The sequence below is a fragment of the Silurus meridionalis genome, chromosome 21, assembly GCF_014805685.1.
Source record: "Silurus meridionalis isolate SWU-2019-XX chromosome 21, ASM1480568v1, whole genome shotgun sequence".
NCBI classification, from domain to species: Eukaryota; Metazoa; Chordata; class Actinopteri; order Siluriformes; family Siluridae; genus Silurus; species Silurus meridionalis.
In genome coordinates, this window is record NC_060904.1 from 6,483,844 (window position 1) to 6,498,996 (window position 15,153).

The following is a 15,153-nucleotide window of genomic DNA, read 5'->3' on the forward strand; positions in this document are numbered from 1 at the left end:
ACAGAATGGAAAGAGAACAAAACATGCAACGTTAACCCTCATTTATGTGCTTACGAGAAAGCATATGCTGTCACGTGATGTTTTTTCCATTTAGTCACCAAACATATTTAGAAACAAGAATATCACATGCAAACAAAAACTGCTTATACAGCAACTATTGCGGATTATGTAGCAGGGTTAATCAACATAAACAATTTAATTGTAGAATTTTATTGTCCTGATCTCAATGTCATCAATCTGTCTGGAATTAAATGAAGAGACAGAAGGATTGAGGCAGCATACATCCACATATGTGGTTAGTTCTACAAGATGTATCATGTCATGCCATTTCAGTATATTATCTTCTGACATGTCTGTCTATGCATGATCTTTGCACAGTGTATTGTATATTACTATATTTACCATATATTAATACCTACTCATTCATTGGCTCTGGACATTTACCTTGCACAATGACAATCTAATCTAATCTAATGTCTGGGAAAACCTAACCTCTGATCCCTTCTAAAACTGTACCTAGAACTGCAAGTGTACATACAAGTATGAGGTTGTTTGCAGGCAAAGGGTGGTCACACCAAATATTGTTTTGATTTGGATTTCTCTTTTGTTCATTTACCATTGAAATTTTTATTGATAAAAATCTATTAACAATTATTTAAAAGCATTTAAAAATTATTTACTTTTAACAGCATTTTTTCACACCTGCTTGAAACCTTTATATGTATGTATGTATATATATACACCACACTAGTCCTCAATGAATCTTTGTCAGACAGGTCTGAGCTCAGGGTGGCCTGTATTATTAATCCTCCTCCACTTGGGGGCGATAGCAGCCATTTAGGTACTGAATTCTGAAATCTGAAGAAAGTGCTCAGTAGATTTGCACCCTACAGACACAAGATGGTTATTTGAGACGCGTCCTTTCCTGCTTCTGCGAGGTTTTTCTTTCTTTTTTTTTTTAGTTCCGGAAGCTGAGTTTTCCGTGTACATAGATTTATTAATGTAAGCGCATATTTATAGGTAGAAACCATATAAAAAACGAGCTCAGTAATAGCGTCCCGAAATCTACAGAAAGCCAACCAGGGAAAAAAACGCATTTATTTCGAATATATTTAAAGGACACTTGAGTTTTTTTTCCCCCGATAGCTTTATTTACACGCCGTGTGTTTAGCGTTTCAACACGAGCCACATTCCTCAGCTAGCTGGAAAATAAACAAACGCAATGCTAACGGCTAATGGATTGTAGATACCGAGCAGCGCGGCGCCTGAGGTGAGTCAAAATATACACCATTTTATTAAACAGGTTGAACTTAAACTCTTTTAAGCATTATTTACGAAAAACAAATTGGTATTGTTTTAATTAAAACGGCGTGAGTGAAGTGGAAAAAAGCGGAAGGCTGCTACGGTACATTTAAGCGGCTAAGCTAATCTTGCTAGCCAGCATTGTGGTAATGTAAACCTAGCTAATGCTAATTACAAACCCATACAGGAGCACTGATGAATTCATGTCTTTTTATGGTGTTTTTTATTATACTTAGGAGTTCCTCAAAATGTAAGTATGTTATGTCTGAGTCTAATGTCTAAAAATGTAGATTAGATGTAGATTTGATCACAGATTACTGTGACACTGTGTGGCCCCAGAGATTTTGGTTTCCTTTTACTGCTTTGGGATTTTAATGTGTATTTTTGGTTTGTTTGGCTACTCTTATATATACAAATAAATTAGGCTGTAAAACATTACATCTCTCAGGATAGTAAGTGGTGAGCAAAAAAAGGATCTAGAGGGACCTTCATGTGTGGGCTCCAGAATTTAGATTTACTAGTATTGTTTTGAGATTTTTTTTGTGTTTGTTTTCCTCCTCTAAAACACTCATTAGGTTATAAGAGTATTATTACACCTACATAGTTTTTAAGAGTGGGCTGGGGACCTCCAGGTATCACAAAGCATAGGGGTGGTTTTGTGGAATAAAAGTTTATGAAATGATAATAGTTATAAGACAGAACCCGGAGTAATGGCAGGGCAGTATTATAAGATGGTATCGATATTGTGACAAATGATTTAGCGATACATTTTTCCGAGATTCAGCATCTATCGGCGTTACCTTTTACAGCGCTGATGGACTCTGCTGTTAGAAGCTGAAGCTGTGTGTACTGTAAGACCCCGGTGTTTTCGTTTTCCTACTACTGCTCTGAGATTTGAATGGTTTGTTTGAACATTTTTTTGAACATCCTTACACTTTAGCGTACATTATTCAGGTTATAAAGCTTTATTATATTATACCTCTCAAGATGATAAATGGTGAGGAGTGTTGAGAGCTAGCATAGTTTTCAAGAGTGGGCTCTGGGGACTTCCAGTGTGTCAAAGCATAGGGGTGGATTTGTGGTTGGGAAGTTTATAAAATTATAATAGTTATTAAAAAAAAAAAGGAAATGAATACGATGGCACTTTTTGGTGATGTTAATAAATCTGCAGCGTATGATTATATGGAACATAAAAAAAAAAGGGAGATAAATTACACTGAAATGCTCCTCTTGAAGCTAAACCCAGAATCACAGCAGGGTCGATACTATAAGACGGTGTATATATCTTTGCCGAGATACAGCGTCTATAGGCATCACTTTTTCTTTTTTACGCTGTGGTTTTTAAGCGGTTTTTCCAAAATTGCACATCCACACCGAAGTGCTTGAAAACATTTCCATTTCCATACTTAGACATTTACTTTCTGTCTCTTTGAATTGATGCAGTTGCAAATGAACGTTCCTGCCTTTTTTTTTTCTTTCTTTTTTTTATATATAAAAAACTATGCAATCTGAAAGTTGTACAAAGTGACATTAATCATCAACAACACAACTTGATAGCAGGCACAACAATTGTGGTACAAGATTATCCACCATCTCGCTTGTTTTGAGTTGGAATAGGTCACTAAACATACGTCATTGTTTTTGAAAATCTGTTTTCTTCTGCGTTTTCAAACGTTTCCACTTTGCTTATTGTTTCCGAAAAGCTCCATTTCTGCTGGACAAAATGCAGAGGGGAAAAAAACAGATTTAATCAAATGGATCCAGATTAGTAATAACACATTTACAGGAACTTACATGATGCATGCACTACATACTATTAAAAATACTATTTAAATATGAATAGTCTATTTTACATTTATTGAAATAACAACGGCTCCTTAACAATGAAAAACAAACAGTTTGTATTTTTTGTTTTTAAACTTTTCTGTGAGATTTTATATTGAACATTAATGAAAGGAGTCCCCAGAGCCCAACATTTTGCAAATGCTTGGCCATTTTTGGAACTGATTTGTTTATTTTTTATTATTATTTAATATTATTTCTCATTACATCCAGCATTTTTCTTTTTGTCAAGTGAAGGGGGTGGGGTGGGGGGTTTGCAGGAATGGCTTTCAAAGCTGTGCAGGGACTACGTCTTCTTGCAAACATTCCACATCATTACCCAGAGCTATAAAAAAAAAGCATGACATCATTCTCTGATAAATAAAAAAAAAACTGTAAATGTTGGCTACTTGTTGAGGTATAAGAAAAACAAAATACATGTTAGTTACAAAACAGTCTTCAGGGTAAAACCAGTATCTCGGTTTTTACTTGGGTCATGTCACAAAACCCTTCTGCTACAACACCCCTTTTATTTATATACACACAAACACTACATAGTGCCTTTTTTTTTTCTTTTTTGCACAATAGAAAGCTAACTGCAATTCGGTCACAGAAACAGCAGAACATCTTCACCACGTGCCATTAGTAAACTGACTTGCATGGAATAACACTTCATTTTGTTAGGCATAAAAAAAAAATTCATAAAAACAAAGTAGCACTTAAATGATACTAAAGGTGACATGATTGTTGGTACTACAATAACAGGGAAATCTTTTATTAATTGTTGAAAATGGTTTTCTTTTAAACCGTAAAATCTTTTGTTCTGTTTTGGTTTCAGCCTGTCTGAATTATGAAGACTGATTGAGACTGAGATTGTTAAACTATGGAGCTGTACTGGTACATGTAAGTCTGATTTCTCTCTCTTTCTTAAAAAACAAAAAATAAAACCGTAAAGTCTCAGTGAAATTCCATGCATAGTTGCTGTATGTTGGGTTTTTTTGCGGGCAAAGTCTGAATTATTAGCCCCAATAACTACCCTGTATCTATAATGTGATCCACATCAAATTACTCTGTCCTCAGTCAATGTGAAGCAAGTGGAACTCATCTTCGGCTGTGAAAGCTTTGGCCAAGCAAATACGAGCTAGAGCTTTTTTATTTTTTTATTTTAAAACAATGATCATGCTCGATCAGTAGTTAGAAAAAAGAATAAGCTTACCTAGTGTGGTCACTATGTTCACACATTACTCCACACCCAGTTTCAGATCTCGGATAATGTTAATGTGTGAATTCAGTGGGTGTTTGAACAGCAATTAGATACATACATAGTGGTAACAGTTAAAAACCAAGATCAAGTGGAGTTTCTTTACAACTACAGTTGTCTCCTATTGAAACGTCTATTTTGATGAATTGAGATCTCCTCCCAGACAGATCTCCTCCCAGACAGATCTCCACCCAGACAAATCTCCTCCCAAACTACACAGAATAAAGATCTGCTGAATAGTCTGATGTGTATTCTACTCCGTGGTCCTCAGACACCAGATTGCAATCTAGTGAACACCCAAATACGTTGTACCAATGTGTTAGACATCATTCTGCCCGTGTCTTTGGAGCCGCACTGGAATGATTCTTCCAAAAGATATTTCCTCAATTACTGTTTTAATAATGATGGGAAATGCCTTTCGGAATAATCATGTAGGTACCGCTCCAAAGATAAGGGCATGCTGAAGCTGTTCTGGCAGCTTGAGTTTTTTTTCAGCATCTTACTTACACATAATAATTTGTCACCACAATCTTTGATATAAGATATAACCGAGGTAAATCACTTTGGTACGTGCTGTGCATGGAAACTCAACAGTAGCTTTGTGTCCTTCAATTATTAAAATTTTCAATTTGGGATTAATAAAGTACTCCGTTTATCTACCTGTCTAAAATTATTTAATAACTTAAGTTGGTTTGCTTTGATTAAAGCTTGGTCAACATTTTTTATATGAATTTTTGCAGAGTTGTCATAATATTTATTATGATAAAGATCTTCTTCTACGTCTGCTGGTACCGCTCAAGACAGAGGCAGCTGGCAGCATATCTTAGCAACCCACGCAACGCCCAGATCGTTATTGTGGGAGGAAGAGCCTACCTGCACCAGATGTGTGAGAACCAAAATGTAAGTATGCTTTAGCAATGAATAAATTAAGGGTGTTTGAATGTAGTAAATTTCCCATTCATGGTAAAATAGAGAGTGTAGAATGGAGAAATTTGCAGACTCTACAGAAAAATGTCACAAAATTAGGGAAACAGTGCTGTTAGAATTTTTTACATCTTTTTTTTTTTTCCTTATGTTACATTTCCTGGTATTGTTTATAGTTGAAATAAAATTCACAGCCATTAAATCATAAACATAAGAAAATAATATTGAAGTCATTTGATGTCAGGATCCAAAACATCACAGTTAAGTTTTAGTTTGCACTGTATAGTCTGTTTTGGCCTGTACCATCTGTGGACATTTCTTTTAGTCAAAATCATCATCATTAATATAACTAAATGTAAATATCTGGACTATGTCTTTAGTAACTTTTATGCTTCATTGTCTCTAATTTAAAATGAACATTCCACTGGTCTACTGTAATTATATTACAGTAAATTATCACTTTCAACTCAGTGACATTCTGAAGTTTATTAGATAATACTCTTTATATAACTGTATAAGATGTACAGAATGATGATATACAGTGTAATTGTAGTTGCTAATACACAAATGTTTCTGTATTGTAGACATCAATCTGGCCTAATTGGTACGGAGTCCAGGACGACGGCTCCGTAGGCGAACCGTCCGTTTCTCTTCCTCCATCTTCTTCCCTCACTCAGTTGGACTTGCCCCCTCCGTACGAAGCTGTTTCTGGAGGTAAGACCCTACATGCACAGTTTCTCTGTAGTGCACCGTATTCCTAGGGTCAATATTTAATGACAATCATATGACCAACTTCCCTTTACAGAGTTTAAAGACGACTATAACAGATTCGTCTGAGGAAGAGGAAGTGGCTTAAAAAAAAACGAGCAGAACGCTTCCGTAGACTGTGTGCATTAACAATCGAGTTGCGTAGGCTGCAGTCTGTATACAAGTGATTTACTGATGATCAGTCACCATTTGTATTGTTATAGTGGAATTAAGGAAGTTCAACTAGCATTTCGGTTAGCTGACCTTTATTCAGCTCTCCTTTTTACGACACAATCTGCTATTTAAAATCACGTGTGAGCTTCAAGTACCATTCTTATCAGATGATGAATGCTCTGGCAAAACACTGCAGGCTAAATATTTTTTCTTTAAAACAAAGCTTTTTCAGATATTCAGAATTTCTTATAAAATTGGATTTGCATATATTGGTCATTAATTATGGGTTTAGCATGTAAATGTACGATTGCAGTAAATTCATTTAGCTTGACTATTAGATTTATTAATTCTTTTGTAGAAATAGTTTTTTATCTCTAGCTGTTATGCCACAAACAACGCTAAGGAGCATTGACACCTGTTTTAATGGCTTCTGGTTCTTCCTGTAAAGCAATCATTCCTAATTCAGGGTCTTGCAGTGTTCCTCTGCCTTGAAGAGTATTCCCTGCTCCCTGTTAAAGAGCATTCCCCGTATTTTTTTTTTTTTACTTACCGAAGTTTAAACAGCTGTTTGGTTTAACAAGGCTTTAAGCAGCTCCTGAGTGGAATGAAATAGTAAACTGTGGAATGTGAGCTTACACAACTGCCAGAGGATTAGGTGACACTGTGAAGATCAGGCTGGTATTAGCCAACATTATCACGAGTCACAGTGATAGTGTACACAGGCTGCTTCATGTATAGAGAGCAGCTCAGCGGGCAGAAGTTGTGTTTTGGAAACAGTCACGAGTGCGTGAAAGGATCTTTATCACTTTACATGTTTCATTGTTAAACACAAGATGCCAAAACGACACACTCTCGATCAGAGTTCAGGTTTTATCCAGAATAGCAGCTTCTAAACACGTTAAACATGACCGTTCTCAGGTTGAATAGTGTATATCATGATTAGAAAGTTACCTTACAGATGGCAAATTAAATGTGTTTGTCACCCTTCTCTTTTATCCTGATTATAAAAGTTCTGTACTCCAGTGGTTCTTTACAAGCAAGTCGATTGGATTTTGCAACACTGTCCCTCTTTATAAGTTGCGTTCATATTACAACTGTCTCCATTTCTCCATGCAGAGGACATGACTGCACTGCGAATCCATTAAAGCATAAACATGTTACATTTGTACCTCAGCTGCTACTTTTGGCACGTTTGCAATGTTAGCACTGCTAGCGTCTCTCAAACACAGAATTGCTGGCATTGCATAACTACAACAAGCTATTAGTTATAAGTTGTTTTTCACTTTAAACATGGAGCAGTAACTTGATAAATACTGACTGTGGCATTTTATGTTGTACATGTACAAATTGTACATGATAATTTTGTGCATATATTCTATAATAAATCACACACGAATCAGATGCTGCAGGCGAGATGAGGAAAAACAAGTTTGTTTTGCTTTTGGCACTTTTTTTTTTTTTATATTTTATTTTTATTTAGAGTGTGTATTGGTGGCTGTAGCTTTTAAAACTTTGTTGCGGTGTGCCAGGGAAATTGTTGTTTTTTTATTTTATTTTATATTATTTTAGTTTTTTGTTCACACCACTCTTTCACATATACTGTATTTCTTGTGTTGCATAACACTAAGTGCATTTTTCTCTTCGGTATGACAGTGCTGTCCTTTTCCTCTTCTACTTTAGCAGACGATCTGAAGCCTCCTCCGTACAGCGAGTTTGCTCAGAACGACGACACAGACACATCTCAGAGCATCACAATGCCAGAGGGCAACAATTCGAGCATCAGCGATGACCCGCCTCCATACACCCCTACTGCCAATCAGCACACCAGCATTCAGTGCCAAGCGGAGCCTGAGGGGAGATCCAGCTAGTCTCTTCCAATGTTATTTCTCTATTTTGTGTTCACAGCAAGGGCTGCATTTCTCCATGCAATTGCTCAGCATTTAGTTAGGGACTCATTTTTTGTCAATTTTATTCTCAAAGGTGCATGAAATGGATTCTAGATACCCTAATAGATTAGGAGGGAAAAACAAGAATGGGAAGAAACGAAAGTGGCCTAATAGTGTACTTTAGATTGTTGATAAAATAATGAGCTGCTCTGATGTTAATAGGTGCTTAAGCTCACTCATGCCTTATTTTGTTTTCTTCTTATATAACCAGCATCATGATGACAACATACTTGTGTATTTTTTTTTTTTATTTTTTATTTTTAAACAGTAAGTGACGCGGGGTGAAAGTATGCTTAGAGTTCATATATATATATGTCTCTGTTTTGTTTAAGTCACTGTAACGTATCCTTCTTTTTATTTTATTTACAGTGTGTTCTGCTCCTAAAACAGCACTTAAGCACGCCCTTGTGGCATAGACTTGTTTTTGCTACTGAAAATGTCATTACACATTTTCTTTTCGACTGAAACCTCCTTAATTATTCTATAAGGAGAATTTGTTGGTGTGAACACAGCTGCTCCGAAGCTCATTTTTCCTGCTCACAGGTCTGTCCATCACCAGTGGAAGTGCTCAGATGATCGTAGTAGTAGTAGTAGTAGTAGTGTGCCCTCCAATAACCGTCGTGTAACAAATGAAATACAACGGCTACCGTAAAATTCAGCAATTGCATCATAACTGTAGAAACTATGGTTACCCACACCCAGTGCATTGTTCACGTCCTTTATGCATTTCAGCTCTGACATTTATAGACCTGATGTCTGCTTTAGTGCAGAGGTGGACAAATGATAAGTTCATTAGCTAACTCTCCTGGCAAGTGGAAGCTCCAGTTCCATATTGCCAACATACCTATTTGGCTAGACCTAAAATTGTAGATAAGATCATTTGAAAACATATAACTGGTTATTTGATTCAACTAAACACAGTGAGAGAAACAAAATTTGTATATGACCCAGGGAGTCATAAAGCAGTAAAATTATGAAATGAGGCGTCTTTATTTTATTTTCAGATAATTTCCGTATATTGTGCTAGCAATATTTATTCTAATTTAATTAGTTTTAATTTAACGCCCGTCAGGTCGCGCTTAGGAGAAACACGCTCTAGTTCCAGAGTCGTAGTGCATCACTTTTAAACATGCACGTCAGATGAAATTCCCGACGTTCCTTTCTCTGACAACTGAATAACAATAGCTTGAACTCCTGATTTGTCCACCGTGTGTAATGTATTCACTTTGAATTCAGTGTACATTCGCGTATAGATCGACTGGTGCCGATGTTAGAAGCAGATCTTTCAGATGTCGATGTGTTGAGAAACATTTTTCCTTGTCTATATAAATGCCCAAAGGGAAGAGGAGTCAGTGCAGAGGTTTAACCTCATGTTTATGCATAACCTCGCTTTGTATGTGATGACAATTTCAAAAACTATCCCTAAGCACTTTTTTATGTCTTGTAAATTGCCTTACTTTTGTCTGTGTGTACTGTAAGTAGGCCTGTGCCGATAAATCGGGTGTACAGCATAGCATAATGTTGTTACGGACCCTCAAAGTTTTCAGAAGCATCCTCGCATTGCAGTCACGAAGCATTCACATCATGAACGAGACGCATTTCCTTTTTGGGTTAAAATGCTGTTATGCTTGTGAGAACAGGTCCAGATAAACACTCGATATCTCGACGTTTTCCTATCCGTGATATGACAATGTAATATCGGCACACGCCTATTTCTAAGCGGCGAATATAATTAACGATCATCGGAGTCAACGTGGCAATGATGATGTGTGTAAATGCGAAGAGTATGACTGCCGTACTCTTTGGCTTATCAGGTGACCGTCACGATTTTATGCATTTACGCCACAAAGTAACGAACTCGCTTTTTTTTATGATTACTTTCAGTATGTGTGTTTGATAGTAGACGTTCATATTATTGTTCCCTTGTTTTGAAGAATGTATGGTGGTGCAGTTGTCAATTGTATCAGGTTAAATTACACTTACCGGCCAACTTATTAGACACCTACCTTATTGGTGGCTGATGCATCTGTAACAACTGTCACGACTTAACTGAGAACAAAACAACACCCAAGTAATAACTGTTTTGCAGTGATTCTGTGATGGTCCCTTTCCATTAACCTTGCCATGGTGAAGGGGGACTAGCATTGTGCAGAGCAAAGATTACACTCGGTATCTATACACATGTAAAGTGGCCTGTACAGTTGGTGAATCTGTTAAAGTGGTCAATAAGTAGTTCCATGTAATATACTGGCAACTCAATGTAATGGGATCAATACGTTTTATTATTATTATTAAAGCATCTTGGTAAAAATATTAGATGATGTGTGTTTAGTCTTTATAAATGCTTTATGACAAAGATTCTAATTGAACCTGTATAATTGGTTGTAGGTTATATGACTATAAGGCATGTACTATAAGTAAAGGTTCAATCAAAATAGCATAAATTCTAGATATAAATACTGATGTCTACAAGAGTCCACACAATTAGCTACACCATTCGAATGCAAAAAGCTATAGTTTGAGATCTTTGCGCAATATGTAGGTGTCCAATGCAAGATCTCATGTTAGGATCTTGTATAGACTACAGAAATGCACAAATGACTGAAGCTTGTATGACTTTCTCCTGTGTATTTGCTCAGTATACAAACTCTCCCGATCGCTGCACTAAGCTCTCCAATTAATAACAACAGTTATCACTAAGAGCAAGCAGGAATAACATGCATAGAAATGTTTGCAGAAAGAAGGGTTGTGCATATGATTTTAAGTACATCATGTTCATAGGGAGGTGCAGGGGTGACAGCTTTATGATATGAGGCTGCTTTTGTACAGTGACACCAGGGTGTTGCATACCATAGTGGAAAGCATGAATGGAGCAATGTACTGGGATATACACATTTGATCCTGGTGGGTGCTACTTGACGTTTCAACAAGACAACGCATTCAAAAACATGCAGCCGAAATAAGTCAAGAGGCCTTGCATGGTTTAGCCAATCTCCTAATATGAATTGTAGACATCGAAAAGCGTATATACAACAACACACAGTAATGCAATGCATTTCTCCTTTGCCTTTAAAATAATAATAATAACATTCATCACTACAGTAAATTCATCCTCACTGTTTAGAGCTAAAAACAAATGGCCAGTTGATGTACGTATAAGTTGTATATAGTGTATTTACACAATCTGCAATATAATATGAGACCATAATATAAAAGCTGTTTACATAATACGGCATTTAGCAGACGTCTCATTTATATATTTATACATTATGCTCTTCATTTAAACCCCCAACAGGTGGATTTCAACCAACAACTTTCCAATCCAGAGTTTCTGCACAAATGTTAAGAAACCAACCCTGTTTCTATCCATCTACAGCTTTACTTAAACTGTAATTATCACGTACTGCTCACTGTAGCCACTAGAGAGCAATGAAATACCATATTTTTAGACAAATCCAGCTGGTTCTTACAGCTTTAAACACAAACTGTTGTGCCTGGTTTTTATGCGACATTTCAAATACCAAATGTCATGCATTTCCTTTACAAAGTTGAATATCGGTTACAATGAACGACAACAAAAAAGTCCACAAATACCAAATCAGGGTATTGAAATATAACACTGCTTTGATCATGCAACAAAAATATAAACAAGTGCTGCCTCTGAATGATTATGAAATTAAATATACTTTAGAGAAAGTACAAATAGGATCAGGACAATTGAAAAAAATCAGGAAAAAATTTTTTTAACTGCCTTGTTTTTGCAAGTCGAAGCACAAATCTGATCTTGTGATATACTACAGAAAGTGGGAAAATCAGAAAGGACTATACTGGACTGCCACAACTGCACCAGTATGGAGTACTGGTTCTGGCAATCCTGAGATTTGAGCTCAGATCCTCGATTAATCTTTATTTAAATACTAAAGTGTATTGATAATTGGCATTGATTCATTTTATGTAACAGGATCTTAAATGGTCGTCCAATCTGCAAGACAAATCATGGTTTTACCACCGACCAAGCATTACATTATGACTGGTGAAGTGAATAACACTGATTGTCTCTTCATCATGGCACCTGTTAGTGAGTGGGATATATTAGGCAGCAAGTGAACATTTTGTCCTCAAAGTTGACGTGTTAGAAGCAGGAAAAAGAATCCATCCAAAGTGGTCCAAGAAAGGAACAGTGGTGAACCGGCGACAGGGTCATGGGCGGCTAAGGCTCATTGATGCACGTGGGGAGTGAAGGCTCAAACAAATGATCTACTGTATCTCACATTTCTATAGAAGTAAATTTACATTTAAAAATATGGCAGATGCTGTTATTCAGAAGAAACTTAAAAAATTAATGAAATAAAATTATTTCATTTTTTTATACAAACAAGCAGGGGCCTTAGTTAAGTGTCCAATATTGGCAGCCTTGGCAGTGCTAGGATTTAAATTTATAACGTTTTTATCACTTAAAACCATTTTATAATGGGTTGTCACATCCAAATAATAAATGTTGGTGTAGTAACAGTAACTCCACTTCATAGCTCACTCCATTACTGATTTATTTCCTATAATAACACACCCTAAAGTTTACATCAATCCTGGTGATGAATGGTGTACATGCCAATAAATGAAAAGAAAAACAAGCATGAAGTGTCTTAATACGTTTTTTAGGCGATGATGATCCACCAGAATATCTATAATATGCCTATGCATCCAAACATAGTGTTTTAATGATAGTGGTGGTGATCAGTGTTTACCATGAAATATCCCAAAGGTGCTGACTTGACAGATCTGCACTGTTTTCATCCTTGTCAAACCCGCCAGTGAGCCCTAAAAGAAATGTTTACATAAAAAATTAAGATAAAGGCTTAGTAGAGGGAAAAGTGGACCAAACCAACATACCAGTAAAATGCCCCTTATAGTATAACAGAATGACCATTTCATTTGTTCCTCATCTGTATATATTATTTAATTATAGTGTATAAACTAATGATGATATTGATGATTTAATATGGATGCACAAGATTGAGAAGTGCTGAAAAATCGGACATTTTAATTGCCCCTTGATCGCTTTTAGTGTGTGTATCTGATAACTAACCGAAGACTCGAAACGAGCAGCAAAATCGTGTAATTCCAAAACTATGATGACTGACAAATAACGGCCTCATCTGATAAGATCGTATCTTTGATTCAGGCCCCAGGATTCTCTTATCTCGAGTCACTGTCGAAGAAACAGAGCAGCAAATGTCTCTTCCACACAGGGACCATACGCTCTGCAATTAGTGAAGACATAAAAGCTGCTTTGATTTATTACTACTGCCATTAGCGAGGACAGATTTGTTTATAAAGAAAAGATCAGTAGGTTTTAATTATGGCTCTTTTTTGCTGTTGGCAGGAAAAACAAATCCGAGTTTAAAAGAAAGGGAAAAAAATCGAATCGTTTTCCTTTTAGATCTATTTTTGAGTCGTTGTGCCTCTGCTACTAGTGGGGTGAGGAATTACAGCAGGTCCTTTAGCAAAAATATGACCGTTACTACACTAAAGGGAGAGTAGCAGGTATTTTCTCTCTAAGGGAATGATGTGAAAGTATTGCGCCTCAACTTTGAGGGAAAAAAATTATACCTGACTTGGATGGTTAAGGGCCTTGCTCAAGGGCCCAAGAGTGACAACTTGGCGATACCGGGGCTTAAACCCCCAACCACTAACCCAGCATGTTCAGCACAAGTCAATCCATCAGGGCTGCTAAAAGCATAACGGCTTTTTTTTTAAAAACTAGTTTTAAAGGTAAAGGTAATTTTTACTTGTCACACGTACATTACAGCGAAATTCCTCGTTCGAATATCCCAGCAATGTTGATAAGCTGGATTCAGAGCACAGGGTCAGCCATGATAGAGTGCCCCTAGTGCACAAACGGTAGAGGGCCTTGCTCAAGGGCCCAGCTTGGCAATCCTGGGACTTGAACCCCTTACCTTCCAATTATTAACCCAGAGCCTTAACCACTGCGCTTAAATTAACTTTTGATTAAATATATATGCGTCATTAAGTGAATTCACTGACCTCGCTTAATGGTTTGAGCAGGGAAACTCTAAAATGTTTTTGCCCAAATACAACAGATCTTGCTTTTTTTCCCACTTAGTAAATCATACAATTCTTAAGCATTATGCAACATTAATCCTTACCCCTTTCCCTCTGTCTTTTATTTACAGTCCCGTCTTGCAAAAAGGATTAAACCAGATCATGAGGAATGCCTCCATTATTCATGATGATGGTTATATGGCAAGTCATGAAAAGCAGCCTACTAGAGTTTACCTATAATACCTCTCCTAACAAGGTGATGCAAAAAGATTGAAAATGATTTAATATACACTTTTTACACTGTAAATTCACAAAACATTCACTTTTTAGTTCCAGTTTATACGCACCTCTTAGCTCAGCATGATATATATATAATTTCTGTGATTATACAATAATAGAGTTTTAGAGCAGCTGGGATTTAAATAGTGGCTCTCAGACACGGTGTATAATAATAGGCTCGTTTTCATCCATTATTGCACATGTAACTTACAGTATACAGGTACAGGCTGCTCTAACACTAGACATAGAGAACATATACATTTAGAATTACTTTTGGAGAGATCATGATGAGAGAATGGCGACATGGTAAGTCAGGGGTTTCAAGCCCCAGTATCGCCACTCCTGGACCCTTGAGCAAGGCCTTTAACCCTTTGTGCTCCAGGGGTGCTGTATCATCTCTGGCCCTAGGTTTCTAACATCGCTATTGTTTGCAAAGTAAGAATATCCCTGTACTATAATGTACAGTACATTTGACAAGTAAAAAGCACCTTGACCTTTATATAACCTTAAGATTTCAAAAGTGTGAACTTTGCATTTTTTTTTTCTTAGTAATGTGTCACTATATATAGTGACTACAAATTTAGTTAACAACTTTTAAGTTAAGAAGTCTTAGTTTCTAAATTACACATTCTTAAA

At 36.5% G+C, this 15,153-nt stretch overlaps 1 protein-coding gene across 2 annotated transcripts; it reads left to right on the top strand.

The window, feature by feature from the left end:
* The first annotated feature begins 877 nt into the window (after positions 1–877).
* si:dkey-118j18.2 lies at positions 878–10,491 on the top strand. 2 transcript variants are annotated; one of them, XM_046833969.1, is made up of 5 exons: positions 878–1,270; positions 3,962–4,026; positions 5,125–5,284; positions 5,893–6,022; positions 7,913–10,491. In XM_046833969.1, the coding sequence occupies exons 2-5, from the start codon at positions 4,007–4,009 to the stop codon at positions 8,095–8,097; spliced, it is 495 nt and encodes a 164-aa protein (XP_046689925.1). In that variant the 5' UTR covers positions 878–1,270; positions 3,962–4,006; the 3' UTR covers positions 8,098–10,491. The 2 variants fall into 2 exon arrangements, with proteins under 2 accessions (XP_046689925.1, XP_046689924.1); XM_046833968.1 differs by having other exon boundaries at positions 879–1,270; positions 7,910–10,491.
* The last annotated feature ends 4,662 nt before the right edge of the window (positions 10,492–15,153 follow it).

Bases quoted from the DNA above. Each gene is read 5' to 3' on its own strand.
- si:dkey-118j18.2 (XM_046833968.1), top strand. From the start codon at position 4,007: ATGGAGCTGTACTGGTACAT. The intron at 5,285-5,892 runs GTAAGTATGCTT...TCTGTATTGTAG, and splicing joins AGATGTGTGAGAACCAAAAT to ACATCAATCTGGCCTAATTG. The intron at 6,023-7,909 runs GTAAGACCCTAC...CTTCTACTTTAG, and splicing joins GTACGAAGCTGTTTCTGGAG to CAGACGATCTGAAGCCTCCT.